Raw genomic sequence first — 20,632 nt, 5'->3', positions numbered from 1 at the left:
GTGGTAATAATCACAAATATATAATAATCACAAAATGATCATTGTTTTAGTGTGAAATTGAAATAACTTTGGCCATGGCCTAGGGTAAAATGTTCTAGTAAACTAGTAAGAATTAATGGGGGTGGGGGGAAACACTATAAACTCACAAAGTTTAACCTGTTCTAAAGAATTGGGTAACATGAAAAGATATTACTCAAATTTAATGTTTGAGTGTATTACTATGGAATTTCTTCTAAATTATTAATTACTGCATCTTTTAAAAATTAGTATATGTCTCAGTTACTTGAAAGAATTCTGTGTGTTGGGCTCTCTCCTTAACACTTTACATATATTATCTGATTTATTATATCTATTTGCTTAGAGGTAGAAACATCTTTATTTTAAAAATGTGAAAAGGACATCCGTAGAAGTTCAGTGATTTGGCTAAGATTTTATGACCAGTAAGCCTGTCTAACTTTAAAGTCCTTTTTCTTAATCGCTAAATCTTATACTATAAAAGCTAAGATGTGAAGGAATGCTATAATGTAAAAGAATATGGTAAAGAATATGGTTAGTGACCCAGGAGCATGTCTTTGGAAATTATCTCTTTTTTTTTTTTTTAGTTGTAAGAAATGGGAAGTTGCCCAAATGATCATCACGTTTTCTAAGTTTAGTTTTATACTGTTTCATGCCTTATTTCATAAGAAAGTATTAAGTTTTAAAGGATAACTTTACTGTTCGCTTTACTTAATTTTTAATCTTAATTTTTGGTAATATCTATTATCAAGGTGAATTTAAGTTCTTATTAGTATGTTACCATCTCACATATAAACAAATATAATAATAATGATACTAAATTTCCAGGCATAGGAACAACAATGTAATCCAGAGTGTATAGGGTCTATGGTTTGGGTTTTTATTCTTAGAGTAGGGAGAATGGATGAGTGATGATCCAGTCATAACTTCTTTCCTAGCCTAATCCTTGGCAGACTCCAGGCAAGGTGCAATCTAGGGAATAATTTGGAGATTGTAAGATAGATAAGTGATTCCGCCCACTTCCTTTTATTCTAGTTTTTCTATTTGGATTAGTTCAGATTATCAGAGACCTTTATTTTCTTTGCTTCCAGAAGAATTGCAGTTATTGTTTCTATTACTCACTTGGTTAAAATTGAGGGTTGTCATTAAGAAATTGCCATTTAAAACCTGCTGATTCATTTACTGTAGGGATGTTGTTGAGGACATCACCATAGTAGTTACTCATTGGCCCCTATGTAGGCACTAGGATATTTTTCATTCTGTGTGTCAGAAAAAGTTATTTCTATAAATGAACTGACCATGTTTCCATTGTTGCTCAGACTGCCAGGAAGCAAACTTTTATATTTATTTTCCTATTTTGTTGTGCCATTTGTGTAAAATGTCTCAAATCATGACAAGAAATATATAATGTCCTTCAAGGGAGCCTCCTTTCAATTTTTAATATAATAAAAAAATTTACCTAAATCAATTTGTCTTACATGTTTTTTAGTAAGATGTAATGTACTTTCTCATTTCTTGCTAATTTTGTTACATGAATTTGGCACTGTGTAATAAAACATCAGTTGTATGCCAAGAATACTTAAGTTTTGTTTTAAATATTTATGCTTTAATTGCAGTAATATACTTATGCTTTATTATTATTAATGAATAATTCCACATTAAGATACAAACAGCTTAATTATTTTTAATTTTGGAAAATTATATTTGAAAACTTTTTGTAACCTGTAATGAATATGTTGGGTTTTGGTATGTAAGAATGAGCTATAGAGTACCTAAAATAATTGATACTTTATGTTTGAAAACATCTCATTTTGGGAGCATAATCTAATTGGTAATTTTAATTAAATTAATTAGTAATTTGTTTATAAATGCGTTTATTGTTTGTAAGTATATCACTGCTTTCTGTTTATAATATTTCTTAGAATTTGTTTATTTTTGTGATACTGTTCCTTATCTGGTAATTTGAGTAAATCCCAGTTGAATTATGTTGCCACATTATGTCTTCAAAAGGGCATAAAGTCAGTACACATGATTCAGTAATATCTGGTTGTTTTACCCTTATGTTTCCAGTTGGCAATTTGAAATTATGGCTTCAACTGCACTTTAAATATGTGATAATAGTATGTGTTTCTAATAAGGGCCAGCACCATTTTGTTCAGATAGTGTGAATGGTTGTCACTCATATATGACAAATGCACCTTCATCTGCTTCTTTGATAGCCCCCTAAAAACCATACCCTCAAATCAGGCCGATGAAATTAGCTGCTGTGTAAATTGTGTGTCTGAGTGGTTCATTATCTAATCACCGTCAGAACCACAGTGATAAAGTAGATTGAAGCAAGGAAGAGGTCTGCCTGATGATTTCGCGCCCCCTCCTCCAAATCTGGTTTCCCTTGGAAACCTTTAATAGTGTTTAGAACTTCAGGCTCTCATGCCTGGAATTCAGTATCTTAAAGTACCAAACCTGAAAACACCAGTAGTCCTGGAGCATAATTTTTTTAATGTAAAGATCATAATTTTATTTATTCCAATCAGTTTTTGAAATGTTGAGTCTTTTGAATTACTGTTTTGTTGCTAGTGCCCTAAATATTACTGAAGAGGGAAAAAAATTCTGTCCTACTAGCAAGAATTCAGAATGATTTGTATAATTGTTAACCTTATAAAGATCTTTAATAATGACCTTCTGGACTATTATTTTTATTGAATTGCTTCCTTTTAATTCATTTTAGGTGCTTTTGAAGATGATGATATCACCCATGTTGAAGGAAGTGTAGATCCTATTCGAGACATAGAAATAATACATGAAGAGCTTCAGCTTAAAGATGAGGAAATGATTGGACCCATTATAGATAAACTAGAAAAAGTGGCTGTGAGAGGAGGAGATAAAAAACTAAAGCCTGAATATGTAAGTAAAACTTTATAGCTTCTATAGATACTTAAGTTCACTTTTCTTGATTAAAATTTTAAAATAAAACACATAAAATATCTAACATTGTTATAAAATTTTAGAATCCAAGGATCTTATTTTTTGTTTGTTTAAAAATTATTGAGAAATGTTATTTTGGCAACAAAGCGTCATGGTGACAGGCTTTTGGTGTTCTTAAGCCCTATTTAGCTGTAATATTGAGCATTTATGTGGTTACTATGTATATCTTCAAGTTTTAGTATTAGAGAAGTGTACTTTTATGGTGAAAAACTTACTGGATTTAGAAAAATGATTGCAAAAATGAGTTTGTGGGTTTGAAGAAGTGATTTATATAAGGAATGATCTTCCATAGGAGATGCACTATTAAAGTAGACAGATAATTTCAACCTTTTATGCAGTGAATATGTCATTGTCTTTAATATTTAAGTGTGTTTTCTATCACATTGTAATGAATAATTACTAGCAGTATTGTAACAAATGTTTCAAATGAATTTTGAAGCTTTTAGTTTAAATATGATCAGATTGTCTTTTACATTAAAAGGCAGTGCCTTAATTATACATTTTCTCGTTCATCAGCATCTTTCATAAACGTTCCCTTACTTTTATGCTTCTCGGTCACAGGAAGGAGTTTCTTTCTTTTTAACTTTTCATTTTCTCATTTTTGGAAACTGGTTATCTTTTCCTTCCCTTCCTTCCTCCCTCTCTCCATCCCCCTTCCTTTCTTATTTATGTTAAAAAGATGTTATTTATTTATTTTTAGAGGGAAAGGGAGTGAGAAAGAGAGGGAGAGAAACATCGATGTGAGAGAGAAACATTGATTGCTTACCTTTACATGCATCCCAACCAGGGACCAAACCAGCAACCTAGACATGTGCCCTCACTGGGAATTGAACCAGTGACCCTTCGCTTTGCAGGACAATGCCCAACCAACTGAACCACACCAGGGCCCTTATTTATTTTTAATAATTTTGGAAAACTCACAGTTGACTGGGGAGCTATACACTATTAAGGAGGAAATCAACTATAGAATTAACATTTAAACTTAAGTACACTATTAATAAATTATAGTCAAAGTGCTTGGTCTTGGAACACAGAGGCCTGTGTTGTGGTGCTGATTTTCTTGATAGTCTGGAGCAAGTCCAAAAGGAGTATCGTAAGAGATGTGAAGCTGGAAGAGATGGATACATGATAAGTCATAGGCTTTAGGATCCATTGCATCATCATTAACCTGAAAAATTGTATAGGCATTGTAATTTATAAATAAAAATTAAGAAGAAACTCCTTATGAGTTTTCTCAAGACTGCCATTTTGAACCATATATGAGACACTTAGCCATTTAATCTAAACTTAGGTTTAGGTCTTAGGTTGTTTTTCCTCAGAAGCAAGGATTAGAGTGCAGGTGTTTCCTTGGGAGCTATCTCAGGAAGTACAGTCAGGGAGTGGAGAATTAAGATCAGGAAGGAAACCCATACAAACTATGTAAATGAGCAGGTGGAAACCCTGAGCATCTGGGGTTCAGTACTGCTAGGGACCTCTGGAAAATCATGTAGAAAGTGTCTTGTAGTTTTTCTCCTAATTCAACTAATTTTTATCGGTCATTGGTCATGGGCTGCCCTTAGGAGTGTTAACTCCCTTGGCACCTGATGTGTATGTGGTCTGAGCACAGCGCTTAAGAAGAGTTGCAGATGCTAACAATAAGAAGCCGTCAGCATCCACTGGACCTGTGAGGACAAAGGGGATATGGGCAGGCACCAGTAGGCTCTGCTACGTGTGTGTTCACCCACCATGCATTTAATTTTTTCATCCTAATCATCCTTTTTATTTTTGGTTGTTTTTTAAGATCCCAAGTTTAATTGTGGGGTTTTATATTTTTTCTTGCTTCTGATTTACCTTTAGTTTTCCCAATACAAAGAGGACACACCTCTGTGATTATATCAACTAGTTCTTGTAGGGGAGTTCCTTAAAAAATTTTTTTCTTATAGTCTCTAACAATTAGTGTAAAGGTATAAAATGTGACTGGCTTCTTCAGTTTATATTTGTAGTCAAGGCTAACAGAATCAGGACTTTAATTGGATCTAGATCCTGAGCTATAAAAAAGATAGCTCCCTGAAAATTATTTTTAAAATAGGTAGATAATTTTGTTCAATAGGTATTTACTTGATTCTTCATTAATATTCATTTAAATGCATATTTATTTACTGCATAATCTTTTAGAAATTCAAAAATCAAGCCTCTCTTTCCATGAAGTTTTCATTTTTTAGATTTGGATGTCATTGTATTTTAGTGTGAATAAGCTAGACAAACATGGATTAGGTATAGCCTATCATAAAACATGAACCAACATTTTTCTTTTAGTTTTAGACTTAAAAAAAAAATTCTCACCCGAGGATATGTTCACTGATTTCAGAGAGAGAGAAACTGATGTGAGAGAGAAACATAGATCAGTTGCCTCCCGTACATGCCCCCACCAGGGATTGAACCTGCAACCTAGCTATATGCCCTGACCAGGGTTCAGACCCACAACCTTTTTGGTGCACAGGATGATGCTCCAACTAACCAAGCCACCCCACCAGGGCACGAACCAACTTTTTAATGGTAAATTAGAATCTTTCCTAGGAGTAAGTTTGATAAATTCTGACATAAAGATACCTTTTATAGTGGTTCTTGCTGTCACTGATAAAACTGGGACACTAAAGAAGGCAAAAGTGGTGTAAACATTACCTATTGGTATTAATTAGCCAAGTGTATTAGTTTCCTAGGGCCGCCATAACAAGTATCACAAACTGGATGGCTTAGAACAATAGAAATGTATTCTTTCACTGTTCTGGATGCTAGAAGTCTGACATCAGTGTGTTGGTAGGGACCTACTATACTCTCTCTGAAGCCTCTAGGAGTCTTTTCTTGGCTCTTCAGCTTCTGGTAACCCAGGTGTTCCTTGGTGCCTGGCAGTATAACTCCAGTCTCTGCCTCCATCTTTTCATGGCCAACTTCCCTCTGTCTTGTCCACATTTCCCTACTGTAAGGACACCAGTCATAATTGGATTAAGGGCTTCCCTACTGCAGTATAGCCTCATCTTAACCTTTTCCCAGATAAGGCCATACTCTATGACTACTGGGATTTAGGGCTTTACTATATCTCTTTGAAGGACAGCAGTTCAAGCCATAACACTTAACCAAGGCTTAAGATCAAGTTTGATTTTAAATCTCTTTAAGTGTGTATACATTTCATATGGAAAGACATTATTTGGAAAATGAAGGTAGAAGTCTTTAAGGAACAATTTATTTTGTATTGTTCAATTATTTGGCAATCATCATACTTAAAAAATATTCATAGAATTAAGTTATTTAATGAAAAAACTTAAGAAGGCAACCAGAAATTGTAATTAATGAGTTTTGTTTTCAATATCTCTGAGTTAATAATTAGGGTCCCCCCAAACATATAGCTATTAGCAGATTTCTTCTCATTCTTTTACAGCAGCCTTTAAAGTTGATTTTTACATAACTTAAAAAAGTCAGACCTGGCTGCTGTGGCTCAGTGGATTGAGTGTCGGCCTGCGAGCCAAGTGTCGCTGATTTGATTCCCAGTCAGGGCACATGACTAGGTTGCACGTCAGGTCCCCAGTTGGGGGCGCGAGTGAGAGGCAACCACACAGTGATGTTTCTCTCCCTCTCTTTCTCCTTTCCCCTCTCTCTAAAAATAAATAAATAAACACAAATAAATTATTTTTAAAAAGTCAGTAAAATATTTGAATATGTAATATGTTTTTCAATAAAAATCAAAAGTGTACGTACTATAAAAACCATAATTCTCTTGAATATTCTCTGTATCTGTTCCTTCCTCATTTTCATAACTTCTTTAGTTTGGGCCTCATTTATGCTTAATTTATTTTTGCAGTTTAACTTATTTCTTTACCTCCATTTTTGCTCGTTTTCCACAAATATAAAATGCAGACTTAATTATGTTACTCACTTTATTAAAACACTCACCATCTTCAAATGAAATACTGCCTATAAATAGAGTCCATGGCTCACAAATTCAGCCTTCCCTGGCTTACATTTTCTCAACTCCGCTGACCGTGCTGACCGTGAGCTAACCATTTTGGTTTCACTTGGGTTCATTTATCTAGTAAACTCTACCCGTTTGCTGCTCCTTCATCCCTGTTTCTTAACTCATCATTTAAGACATAGCCTAAAGCAGAAATTTTCTACTTTTAAAGAAATATTTTTATTGTGGCAGACTATACATAATAAGGAAATTTATCACTTTAACCTTTTCAAGTGTACAATTTAGTGGAATTAAGTACATTCACAGCGTTTTGTAATCATCACCACTGTTCATTTCCAAACTGAAACTTTGTATCCTTTAAATAACAACTCCCCATTTCCTCCTCCATCCAGTCCTAGTAATCCCTATTCTATATTTTTGCCTGTGCACTTCCTTATTCTAGGAACCTCATAAAGTGGAATCACAGTTTTTGTCTTATTTTGTATCTGGCTTATTTCATTTAGCATAATGTTTTCAAAATTTGTCCATGTTTTAACATGTATCAAAATTTCATTTTTTTTTTAAGGCTGAATGGTATATGTACATACCACATTTTATGGACATTTGGGTTATTTCTACATTTTGGCTATTATGAATAATATGGTTATGAACATTGTTGTACATTGTGTATAACCACATGTACATTGTGGTTATAGCACTTTTGAAGAAATTATTGAAAATCATCTAGAAGGAAATCCTAAGTGGTAATAGTGGTTTAGAGGATTAGAGTTATGAATGCTTTCTCCTTAAATGCTTTTCTACTATGATTTTACTCCTTTATAAAAGTAAACTTGGGAAAATGAACCCCAAAGTTAAAACTATTTATTAAATGCAACAGACCATTTAAAAATGCATGCACCAGGAATGTGATTAGAAATTATTATAGTTCATTATTTGAGCTAGGAATGGGTTATAAAATTTTCAAAATAAAAATGATAAGTTGCTTAATTTGATGTGGTAATACCAGTGTGGGAGTCAAATTGTGGAAGATGGGACTACTTCATGGGTCCTGGAGAAATTGTTATCATAATAATTCTTAGCATAAATGAGGAATTTTTGACAGTGATGCTCTTAGATCAATGAAAAGGATTGAAGTAGTGTCTCCTTTTTCTTTTTCAAGATTTTATTTATTTTTTAGAGAGAGGAGAAGGGAGAGAGAAAGAGAGGGAGAGGAACATCAATGTGTGGTTGCCTCTTGCATGCCCTGAACTGGCATGTGTCCTGACTGGAAATTTAACTGAGAACCCTTTAGTTCGTGGGCTGGCACTCAATCCACTGAGCCACACCAGCCAGGGCAGGGTGTCTCCTTTTTCTTGAACATGAGAAGCATGAGAGTGTAAGCATAATTGATCAGGATTAATCTAGTTGTCATCATAACACTGCATAAGATATTTTGCTTTCCAGTTTATAGTGGTTACTTTAAGCAAATCTTTATTTTCTTTAAGGTTTTAGGAGAAACAGGAAATATTTCATTTATTTGATAATACAGTGTGTGAACAAATAGGTATGATCTGCTAAAGATAAATAATGAATCATCTAATCTCAGAAAAGTTATTGTATTTTTTTTTATTGAATTTATTGGGATAACACTAGTTAACAAAATTAAACAGTTTTCAGGCACACAAGTCTACAGCACATATTGCAGTGATTCTCAACCTTCCTAATGCTGTGACCCTTTAATACAGTTCCTCATGTTGTGGTGACCCCCAACCATAAAATTATTTTTGTTGCTACTTCATAACTGTAATTTTGCTACTGTTTTGAATCGTAATGTAAATATCTGATATGCAGGATGTATTTTCATTGTTACAAGTTGAACATAATTAAAGCATAGTGATTAATCACAAAAACAATATGTAATTATATATGTGTTTTCTAATGGTCTTAGGCGACCCCTGTGAAAGGGTCGTTCGATCCCCAAAGGCATCGTGACCCACATGTTGAGAACCGCTGCTGTATTGTGTGTTCACCACCCCAAGTCAAGTCTCCTTTTACCATTATTTATCCTGTCATGCCCTCCTCCATATCCCCCGACACCTCCCTACCCACATATCAACACACTGTTGTCTGCGTTAATGAGTTTTTCCTCCTTTTTTCTTTCTTGCTCAATCCCTCCACTACCACCCCCCCGTCAGTCCTCCAACCCTACACCTCTGACAGCTGTCAACCTGCTCTCTTGTCTATGAACCTGTCTCTGTTTTGCTAAGTGAATTTTGTTCATTAGATTCCACATATGTATTGCTGGATCCAGTTTGATAATACTATTTTGTTGAGGATTTTAGCATCTATGTTCATTAGGGATATTGGCCTATAATCTTTCTTCGCAGTGACTATATCTGGTTTGGAATTAGGATAATGCTGGCCTCATAAAATGAACTCTGGAGTCTTTCTTCCTCTTACATTTTTTTGGAGTAGTTTGAGGATAGGTGTTAGTTCTTTGAATGTTTGGTAAAATCCACCTGTGAAGCCATCCTGTTCAGAACTCTTGTTTGTTGGGAGTATTTTGATTACTGCTTCACTTTTACTAGTTGTAATCTGTCTATTCAGTTTCTCTGATTTCTTCCTGATTCACTTCTGTAAGATTGTATGTTTCTAGGAATTTATCCGTTTCTTTCAGATTGTCCAATTTGTTGGCATATAGTTATTCATAATATTTACTTAAAATGCTTTGTACTTTTTTGGTATCAGTTGTTACTTCTCTTACATTTCTGATTTTATTTATTTAGGTCCTCTCTTTTTTTCTAGACAAATCTGGTTATAGGTTTGCTGATCTTGTTTTATCTTTTCAAAGAACCAGCTCTTGGATTCATTGATTTTTTTTTTAATCCTTTTTTAAGATTTATTTCATTTATTTCTGCTCTGATCTTTATTATTTCCTTCCTTCTACTTATTTAGCACTTTATTTCTTGTGTTTTTATTTTCCTTTAAGTATAAAGTTATTGTTTATTTGAGGTTTTGCTTGTTTGTTTCTTGAGATACAGGCTATGGATTTTCCTCTTAGTACTACTTTCTCTGTGTTCCATAGATTTGGGGTTGTTATGTTCTCATTTTCATTTGTTTCAAGTTATCTTGATTTTTTCCTTGATCTCGTTGTTAACCCATTCATTGTTTAGTAACATGTTTTTTAGTCTCCGTGTCTTTGTGTGTTTTTCAGTTTTTTTTTTCTTGTGATCAATATCTAGTTTTATACCATTACAGTCAAAGAAGGTGCTTGATATGATTTGAATCTTCTTAAATTATTGAGACTTGTTTTGAATCCTAATGTGGTCTATCCTAAAAAATGTTCCATATACACTTGAAAAGAATATATATTCTGATGCTTTGGAATTTTCTGAAGATATAAATTAAATCTATCTGTTGTAGTGTGTCATTTAAGGTCACTGTTTCCTTGTTGATTTTCTGTCCAGAATATCTATCCATGAATGTCAATGGGGTGTTAAAATCCCAACTATGAATGTATTACTGTGAATCTCCCTTTATGTCCATCAAGATTTGCTTTACATATTTAGGAGCTCCTCTGTAGGGTGCATAAATGTTTAAAAGGGTTATATCCTCTTGTTGTATTGCTCCCTTTATTATTATATAGTGTCTTTCTTTGTCTTTTACAAGAGCCTTTGTTTTAAAGTCTTATTTTGTGAGGCATAAGTATTGCTACCCCAGCTTTTAAAAAAATTTTTCATCCCTTTTAGTCTGTGTGTATTTTTCATTCTGAGGTGGGTCTTTTGTGGACAGCATATATATGGGTCATATTTTCTTATCCATTAGATACTCTATGTCTTTTGATTGAAGCATTTAAGCCATTTACATGTAAAATGATTATTGATAGGTATGCATTTGTCATTTTATTTTTTACTGTGTTCCTCTGTATTACCCCCTCCTCCTACCCACACTTCTTCTTCTTCTTCTTCTAGAAAGCCCTTTAACATTTTCTTATAAGACTGGTTTGGTGGTAACAAACTCCTTTAGTGTTTTCTTGTCTGGGAAGCTTTTTATTTCTCTTTCAGTTTTAAATGGTACCCTTGCTAGGTAAATTGGCCTTGGTTGTAGGTCCTTGCTTTTTCTCATTTTGAATATTTCATGGCAGTCCCCTCTGACTGAAAATGTTTCTATTGAGAAATCAGAAGACAGTCTTATGGGAGTTACCTTGTAGGTAACTGTCTCTTGTGGCTTCGAAGATTCTCTCTTTGTCTTTAATCTTTGCCGTTTTAATTATGATGTGTCTTTGTGTGGGCTTGTTTGGGACTCTCTGTGCTTCTGGACTTATCTGTCTTTTTCCTTCACCAGGTTAGGGAATATTTGTTCATTATTTCTTTAAGTAGGTTCTCAGTCTCTTCCTGATTTTCTCTTTCGGGTACCCCTATGATATACATGTTGTTATGCTTTATGTTGTTCCAAAGGTTCCTTAAAATATCCTAGTTTTTTAAGATTTGATTTCTTTTTGCTGCTATGATTGGGTTTTCTTTCTACATTGTCTTCCAAATCACTGATTCTGCCCTCTGCTTCATCCAATCTATTGTTTATTCCTTCCAGTGTATTATTCATTTCAGATACAGTATTCTTAATCTCTGACTACGTTTTTATGGTTTCTATGCCCTTTTTTATTCTTTTGAGCATCCTTATAACCATTACTTTTTAAAAAAATTATATTTTATTGATTATACTATTACAGTTGTCCCAATTCTTACCCCTTTGTTCCCCTCCACCCAGCGCCCCCCACCCCCACTCTCTCAGGCAATCCCCACAGTATTGTTCATGTCTATAGGTCATGCATATTAGTTCTTTGGCTACTCCATGTCCTACACTGTACTTTACATCCCCATGGCTATTCTGTAACTACCTATTTCTACTTCTCAATGCCCTCACCTCTTCACTCATGCCCCAAATGCCCCTCCCATCTGGAAACCATCAAAACCCTCTCTATATCCATGATTGTATTCTCTGTTCTTGTTTGTTTAGTTTGTTTTTTAAATTCAATTATTGATATATATGTGTTTACTGCCATTTTATTGTTCATAGTTTTGATCTTCTTTTTCTTAAATAACTCCCTTTAACACTTCATAGAGTAATGGTCTGGTGATGATGAACTACTTTAGTTTTTTCCTGTCTGGGAAGCTCTGTATCTGCCCTTTTATTCTAAATGATACCTTTGCCAGGTAGAGCAATGTTGGCTGTAGGCCCCTACTTTTCATGACTTTGAATATTTCTTGCCAATCCCTTCTTAGCCTGCAAAGTTTCTTTTGAGAAATCAGCCACAGGCTTATGGGAAATTCCCCTGTAACTAACTGCTCTTCTCTTGCTGCTTTTAAGATTCTCTCTTTATCTTTAACCTGTGGCATTTTAATTATGATATGTCTGGGAGTGGACCTCTTGGCATCCATCTTGTTTGGGACTCTGTGCTTCCTGGACTTCCATGTCTATTTCCTACCCCCATTAGGGAAGTTTTTGTTTTTTTCATCATTTTTTCAAATAGATTTCCAATATCTTGTTTTTTTCTCTTCTCCTTCCGGCACAGCTATGATGCAAATGTTGAAGTTGTCCCAGAGGCTGCTTACCCTGTCCTCATTTTTTGAATTCCTTTTTCTTCTTCTTGTTCTGATTGGTTGTTTTTCCTTCCTTATGTTCCAAATCATTGATTTGATTCTTGTCTTCATCCACTCTACTCTTGTTTCCCTGTAAATTGTGCTTTATTTCAATTAGTGTATTCTTTGTTTCTGATTGGATCTTTTTTTATGCTGTTGTGGTCCCCACTAAATTCCTTGAGTGTCCTTATAACCAGTGTTTTGAACTCTGCATCTGATAGATTGCTTATCTCCATTTTACTTAATTCTTTTTCAGGAGTTTTGAACTTTTCTTTCATTTGGGCCATGCTTCTTTGTCCTCTCATTTTGGCAGCTTCCATGTGTTTGTTTCTATGTATTAGTTAGAGCTGCTACCTAATACTCCCTGACTTGGTAGCATGGCCTAATGTAGTAGGTGTCCTGTAGGGTCCAGTGGCACAGCCCACACTGGGTACTCAAGATGCACCCTTTATGTAGGCTGAGTATACCCTCCTCTTGTAGCTGAGCCTTAATTGCTGTTGGCAGGTCGATGGGAGGGATTTACCCAGGCCAGTCAGCTGCAAGCACTGGCTGTAACCACTGACCACTGCCCTCCATGGAGGACCAGCTATGCAGGGGAAGTGTGGTGGGTCTCTGACGTGGTCTGTAGCTGTCAACTTGGGAATGCAAGTTCTGTGGTTTCCCTGGTGGTGCAGGCCAAGGTCAGCCCCCACCTTTCTTTTTTGCCTGGGGCCACCCTGCTTGGGCTGTAAAGTAATGAGATGGCTGCTACTTGTGCTGGGCTTGGAGATTCCCAGGTGAAGCCAAACTGGGAATCTAGGCTGGCTGCTGCTAGTGCCAGGCCGGGGCCACTTAGTAAGAGATACTGAGGGGAGGCTGAGGGCTTACTGAGGTTGGCTGTTGCTTGCCTGATAAGATGTAGGAAGTTGTAAAGCATGAACGAAGACCAGCCATTCATATGGAAAAGTCTGTGTTAACAACTTGGGTGGGCTGGTTATTTGGGTGCCACGGAGTCTCATGGGATTTCCAGGTTAGGGCAGTGAGGGAGTGAGTCTGAGTTCATCCATATGTGGGTTCTTTAAGAGGAACTGCTTGGGGCTCCAGAAGTTTCTTCCACTGACTCAATCCCCACTCTTTTTTTGCAGCTAGAGGTTATGCGGTCTTATCTTCCTGGCACTGGAACCCTGGGCTAGAAAGCCTGGTGTGGGGCTGGGACTCCTCACTCCCAAGATATCCCCCCCAAATCTTTGTCCACCACACATGGATGTGGTACCACCTATTCTATGTTTCTGCCCCTCCTACCATTCTGGATGGATGTGATTCCTTTAATTCCGTAGTTGTCACACTTCTATTCAACTCAGTTTTTGATGGTTCTGAGTGATGGTTGTTTTATAATTTAGTTGTAATTTAGATGTTGTTGTGCAAGAAGGCAAGCTGTGTTTCCCTATGCTGACATCTTGACCTCAAGTCCCTAATCATTTCTTTGAACTGTGTATCTATAAATTGCTTGCCTCCATTTCATTTAGCTCTTTTTCTGGAGATTTCTCCTATTTTTTCATTTGTGGCCTGTTTCTCTGTCTCCCCATTTTGGCTGCCTCTTTGTGTTTGTTTCTGTGTATTAGATATATCTGCTATGACTCCCAATATTGGTGGGATGTCCTTTGTAGTAGGTGTCCTGTGTGGTCCAGTGGTGCAGTCTCCTTAATCACCTGAGCTGTGTACTCCAGGAATATCCTTTGTGTGGGTTGTGTGGGCTCTCCTGCTGTAATTGAGGGATTGATATTGGCTTGTTCATGTGTGGGATTGATCCTCAGTCTGGCTGACTGTATGGCTCAACCCCATCCAGTGTGAGCTGCTGTGCAAGGTGTTGACCACACAAAGTAGAATTCACCTCATTTGGGTTTGGTGCTGGCTGAGATTTCCCTTTGAATATGCTGCTGGTGAAGCTTATTGGTTCTTGCTCTGATCTTGTCTGAAGCTGGCCACTGGGTGTATTGGTTCTGGGCCTCCTGGGAGGAATGCTAGTCTAGACCAATGTCCGGTGCTGCCTGTAACTGGCCCTGGGCAACCTGTTTGGAGCTACAAAGGAACCCACAGTTTGTGGCTGCCTCTGCTGGTGCACTGGAAGGTCCAAACTGCACTCCAAGGCCAGCTTTTACTAACACTGGGCCCAGGGTAGGTCAGCAAAAGTTCCAAGACACCTGAGATCCACCTCCACCTGCCCCTGCCTGCCAGCTGCATCCCAGTTGCCTGTTAGGCTCAGTCATTAAAAGAACTTCTGGACGAACTCAAGTTGCATGAGGTAGGTTCACAGTGAGTCACCAGGTAGGGGCAAATTGTGTTTACCATATTGATACAGGCTCAAACTCTGTGTCATTGCTGGGTCTGAGGCCACTCAGCAAATGTCCCCAAGAATACCAAGTCTAGCTGCCACCATCTGGGTGCTCACAAACCTTTGTGTTGTGGCAGGTCTCAAAGAATTATCATGGTGAGGCCAGCAGAGTTTATCAGGCCCAAATAGACCAAGATTTGGCCATGTGAGGGAAGGGCTCTGTTCTGTTTGGTCATATGAGGGGAAAATGGCCTCTGTTTTAGAGCCACACAGCTCAGTCCCAGATTTTGCTGGATGGGGATGGAGCTCAACATGTGGGGCAGCCAGGAGTTGGAATGATGGGGCTAGTGGATTTCCAGTGAGGGGGAGGTGCCCGTCAGGCTTTGGGGAATGTGGAGGGTATGTCCCCCACTCTAGTCTCACACACTGCAGTCTGTTTTGGATTTTGTCCTGACCTCAGTAGGGTTGAGCCAGTAGGAGTCAGGCAGGTGGGGTTGCAGAAGCCAGAGCCCGGCTTGAAGCCTGAAGGGTGGTTCTAGCAGATCGCCCTTGGGGGTGTGAGAAACGCTCACAATAAAAACCGGGACACAGGACTTGAGCAGTAAAGTGAGGCCTTTATTCACGAGTCTGCAGAGCTGGGTGCACCCTCACAGCCAGGAGAATGTGCGCACCAAGTAGACAAAGGAAACTGGTTTTATAGTCTTAGCTTCCCCACCCTGAAATTGCCACCCTAAAGTGATTATCTTTTCCACCCTAAAATTGCCACCCTAAAGTGATTTCTTCTCCACCCTAAAATTGCCACCCTAAAGTGATTATCTTCCTTGCCCTAAAGTGAGAGCGATTAGCTTTCCTGCCCTAACACAATTAGCTCCCCCTCCCCTCTCCTTCTTCCCCGTTTCTCCATTACTGGTTACTCCGGAGTTACAATCTAACACGGTTATCTAAATGCCCCTTCTGTGGTTTGTAGATATGCCAGTGCTGTCAGCTCCCTTTTCAGAGATCCTCTAATTACATTTGCCCTTTTTTTGCTAATGACTTTTTGCTGGTTTGGGAGTCACTATATCCTTATTTCTAACAGGGGGGCAGAGGCCAGTCAGGTTCACAGGAAAGTGGGGTAATGGGCCCCCTGCCAAAGCCCCACAGTTCAGTCACTGATACCCCCAAGTCTGTCCAGACCTTTACACCCTGGTTGAGGCAGCTGACTTCTCAGCAGGGCATAAGCTCCACAGAGTGGGACAAGAGGAAGTTCAGAGGGTGGGGCCCTTGCTTTACCCCAGGCTGAAGTCATATGGAGGTGAGTGTTCCATCCAAGAAGGATGGTGTCTGTAATATGGGAGAATGACTCAGCACAGGAATCCTGGCAGCTATCCCTTCAGCTCTCTCCCCAGAGCCATAAACCCCAGACTATCCCTAGGTGAGTGGCCCAGGGTGAGTGGCTGTGAACTAAATTTTATGAATTGGCCCTTTAAGAGGTGCCTGTGTCTCTAGCAGACTCTTGTTTCTTTTTATCAGACAGAGACCCTGCTGCTTTTTATAGGTAGATGTTATGTGGGCACCTCTTCCTGGCTCTGGTGCTCTGGGCTGGGGAGCCACACTTCTCAGGGTCATCCCCCACAGCTGAGATCTCCCTCTGGCACCTCAGTCGCTGCCTGTAGGACTGGGGCCACCCCTTTTTGGATCTCTGCCCTTTCTACCAGTCTTAATATGGTGTCCTTTCTAAATCCTTGGTTATAAGTCTTCTCTCCAGCTAGTCTTTGGTTATGGAGGATGATTGTGCTCTAATTTAGTTATAATTTGAGTTTGGTCCTGGGAGGAGGAGATAAGTGTAGCTTCCACCTACTCTGCCACTATCTTGGCTCTCCCAAGTTACTGGGTTTTTGTTGTTGCTGTTGTTTGCTTTGTTTTTATGTTATAAGGAAAAGAGACTCAAGCTATGTCAAGAAGTAGATTTTTATTTTTAAAACATAAGGCAAGAAGGGAAATGAAATCCAAAAATATTCAAGAGCAGGAAGTGTAGTGTGGCCAGACCTTTGGAGTTGAAGTGTAAATCATCCCAGGATAGCGTATGTGTCTCCCATTCGTGTTAACTCATATGTTCTTCATATCTACTTCACTAGAATTCTACTTACTTTTTTTTCTGCTGCCACTAGACTTCATCTGCTATTTTATGTATTGCTTTTGTTCCTGATTTCTGCTTTTTCATAATTTCTGCTTACTTACAATTGGCTTATTTATCACATCATGTAATTTACTCTATCTTGAGCTCTTTCAGTATATCCTTACAGTTTAAGTCTCCAATTCTATTGTCTTGGTATCTTTTAATTCCATTTTCTAGAGCAAGTATCTAATTGCCTCAGTTTATTCCCATTTTGGCATTTTTTTTTTCTTTTTTGCTTTATTTGTTTATGAGACACCTTCATAAGTCAAGTGCCCACCAGTTCTGGCCAGGAGACTGTTTGGACTGAGTCAGATTCCTTTAGGAAAGTACTGGGAGTAAAGCACCATGTTGGATAATGTGTTTAACATACTGTGTAATATGTTATGAGAAGGAAAACTCTGACTCCAAAAAACCTCCGCTGCCTTGTGGCATACCTCTTCAGGGGAAAGGCTAAGGGAGTAAACCCCGACAGAAAATCCGGAGCCGGAGTCCCTAAGGCGGTTTGACGTTGTAGTCAACACCGGCAACTCCTGCGGCGCACCTGAAACCAAGCTGTATTGACTCCGTCTTTCCCTTGGACCCTTCAGCTGCGAAGAGAGGGGGGGTCTGCTGCATGGGCAACAGCAGACCCTCCATATCACCCTGCCCAGGCTCTGTAGCTTCAGCTTCACTGGAGAGGACACTCCAGCGTCATCGCAAGATGTCGATTCAACACGGGAGGAGACAGATACCGTGTCACTCCCGAGTCGGACTGCACAACCATTCTCGGAGGTGCAGATAGACTCTTAAGAAGCTACACCATCGTCTCTCGAGACGGTCGGCTGCCGACAATATGTTATGAGCATAAGCCTATCCTCAATGCTTCCTGTTATTTGAGGGTGGTATTTAGGAAGTGCAAAACTGTTTAAGACTTCTAGGATAACACAAAAGAATGTATTGTATTTGGGGCAAAGGTCATGAGGATTAGGCTCATCTGAGGCCAGACTACTTTAGATCCATCAGTTTATACACATCCTAAGGGGAATGAACTCAAAAGAACTGATGTTATGGCGCATATGCATACTTTCTGGATATTCCCACCTATCCACTTGCCCTTTGCTTTTAGCCAACTAAACAGATGGAGAAAATAGAAAAATAGGATGTTAATATCCCCATAAACTCATTACTATACACCTTAAGAGGACCACCAGCTATATCCAACCTTCTATTTACCTTCCTACTACCTGCTGCACGTGCTCCTCTACTTCCTCAAACCTCTTTTATATGCCCACTCCCTACTTTCATCCACCCCTGTCCTCAGCACATCACCTTGCCTCCTACTTCAGAGATCAAAATAAAAGCCATTAGACAGGAATTCTTTGTTTTCCACTAGCCAAATTTGAGGCCTACTTATTCACTCCTTTTAGCTGTGGCTAGTTATTCCAATTCTTTGGATATTATAATTTCCTAACTTTTCAGAAACCTTGCACTGTTAGTCATGCCTTCTTTTTTTCATCCTTCGTTGCTTTTAAGTGACTTTATTGAGATAAATTCATATATCACAAAGTTTACTCTTTTAAAATATTCAAGATAGTGGTTTTTATTCTATTTACAAAGTTGTTTTGATCACCAATGATCACTTCTTTCTCATATACACAACTTACCCTATCAAACTAGCTTATTTCCATCAAATACATAAAGATAGCTTTTATAATGTTTTTTAAAAAAGCATCTTCCTGAATACCATACTCCTCAGGTCCAACTTTGGCAGTGAGGCCCACACATGGGACAGTAAGATATGACCCGGGCTCTGGAGGTCAGGGAGTCAAAGGCAAACAGCTAGTGCCAAATTCTGAAGGACAAGGAATGTGAGTTGTAACCACCCCATCCCCAGAGCTGAGGAAGGGTCTTAAAAGTAGTAGAAGGGACAACTTGGAAAATAAGATCACTACTTCCCCAGCTCCCTAAAAAGATATAATCACCTCACATTATACACAAAAAGTAAAGTTTACATAGATTAAAAAGTGAAACTCTTATAAAATAAAACATCTATAATATAATATAGAACATGTTCATGACCTTAGAATAGATAAGTATTTTGCCCTGACTGATGTGGCTCAGTGGATTGAGCACCAGCCTGTGAACCAAAGGGTTGCTGGTTCGATTCCCAGTCAGTGTCCATGCCTGAGTTGGGGGTGTGTGAGAGGCAACCACACATTGATGTTCCACTCCCTCTCTTTCTCTCTCCCTTCACCTCTCTCTAAAAATAAATACAATCTTTAAAAAAAAGAGCAGATGTATTTTTTAATAGCACACAAAAAGCAGTAATCATAAAGGAAGAGATTTAAAAACTGGATGGGCAAAAGACTTGAACAACTATTTCATGAAAAAGAAAATGCCTCATTAATCATTAGGGAAGTATAAATTCAGACTACAGTGAGATACCACACACCATAAATTAAAAAGACTGGTGATATCAAGTGTTGGAAAGAATTAGAAGTAAGTGAAATTCTTAGGCAGTGTTGATGGGGGTATGAATTATTAGAACCTCCTCTTTTTAAAACTGATTAGGAATATACACTAAGTTTGAGTAAATGCATGGCAGTTCTAATCTTAGGCATATACTCAAGAGAAATACATGTGTAAACTTACCAAAATGCATGTATAAGAACTTTATAGCGGCTTTATTCATAATAGTTTTAATAGCAAAAATAGCGTTAAAGCAGAAACAACCTAAGTGTCCATCAACAGTAGAATATGTAAATAAATTGTGGAATATTCCTATAGTGGAATATTACATGGCAAAGAAAAAACAAACTACTGCTATATCTAACAACATGGATGAATTTCACAATGTTGAACAATGAAGCTGGACACAAAATAATGCTACTGTATGGTTCTATTTCTATAAATTCCAATAATGGGTTAATTTGTGATACAAAGAAGCCAGGACAATGATTATCTCTAGGGAGGAGTGGAACATGGTGACTACATTGCTAATAATATTCTGTATGTTATTAGGGTTGTAGTTACAGGCAATTGTTTATTCTGTGATACTTCATCAAGCTTCACTGGAGAGGACACTCCAGCGACATCGCAAGATGTCGATTCAACACGGGAGGAGACAGATACCGTGTCACTCCCGAGTCGGACTGCACAGCCATTCTCGGCGGTGCAGATAGACTCTTAAGAAGCTACACCATCGTCTCTCGAGACGGACGGCTGCCGACGACGACTTCATCAAGCTGAAGGTAACCTATGAATGTTACACTGGATGTGTTGTATTTCATTATGACCCCTTCTCAAATTTGACCTCCAAACCACTAATTATCTTCTGCCTTAGTTGAATCTCCAATTTGGATTTCCACTTACCTTCTTTGATTTTGATTTCCTTAAAAATCTTTTCTTAGTTTGTCAGCTCTATTGACATTTTATTCAGTTTTTCTAACATGACTCTGGCCTCTTTCTGGCCTCATGCTCCTGTTTCATAGCTGCTCGATCTTTTTGCATTTTGCCAGGTATGCCAGATAATTCATTAAGAGGATTGTGTGTGTGATCATTTTCTTTTTTTCCTTCCTTTCTGACTCTTACTAAGCAGCATTTTTGTTAAAATCAGATTT

The 20,632-nt window shown here is 37.9% G+C and overlaps 1 protein-coding gene across 1 annotated transcript in view; it reads left to right on the top strand.

Moving 5' to 3' along the window:
• The window catches only part of OLA1 (Obg like ATPase 1), a 185,824-nt gene that overhangs the window by 102,160 nt on the left and 63,032 nt on the right, over positions 1-20,632 (top strand). The window contains exon 5 of the mRNA XM_090267937.1: positions 2,744-2,919. Coding sequence (XP_090124063.1) covers positions 2,744-2,919 — 176 coding nt within the window. The remainder of the gene's footprint in view (positions 1-2,743; positions 2,920-20,632) is intronic.

This window comes from Furipterus horrens, unplaced genomic scaffold (assembly GCF_987537825.1).
Source record: "Furipterus horrens unplaced genomic scaffold, mFurHor1.1.pri manual_scaffold_1, whole genome shotgun sequence".
NCBI classification, from domain to species: domain Eukaryota; kingdom Metazoa; phylum Chordata; class Mammalia; order Chiroptera; family Furipteridae; genus Furipterus; species Furipterus horrens.
Note: the sequence above shows the minus strand (reverse complement) of the source record. Positions and strands in the feature narration are given on the sequence as shown.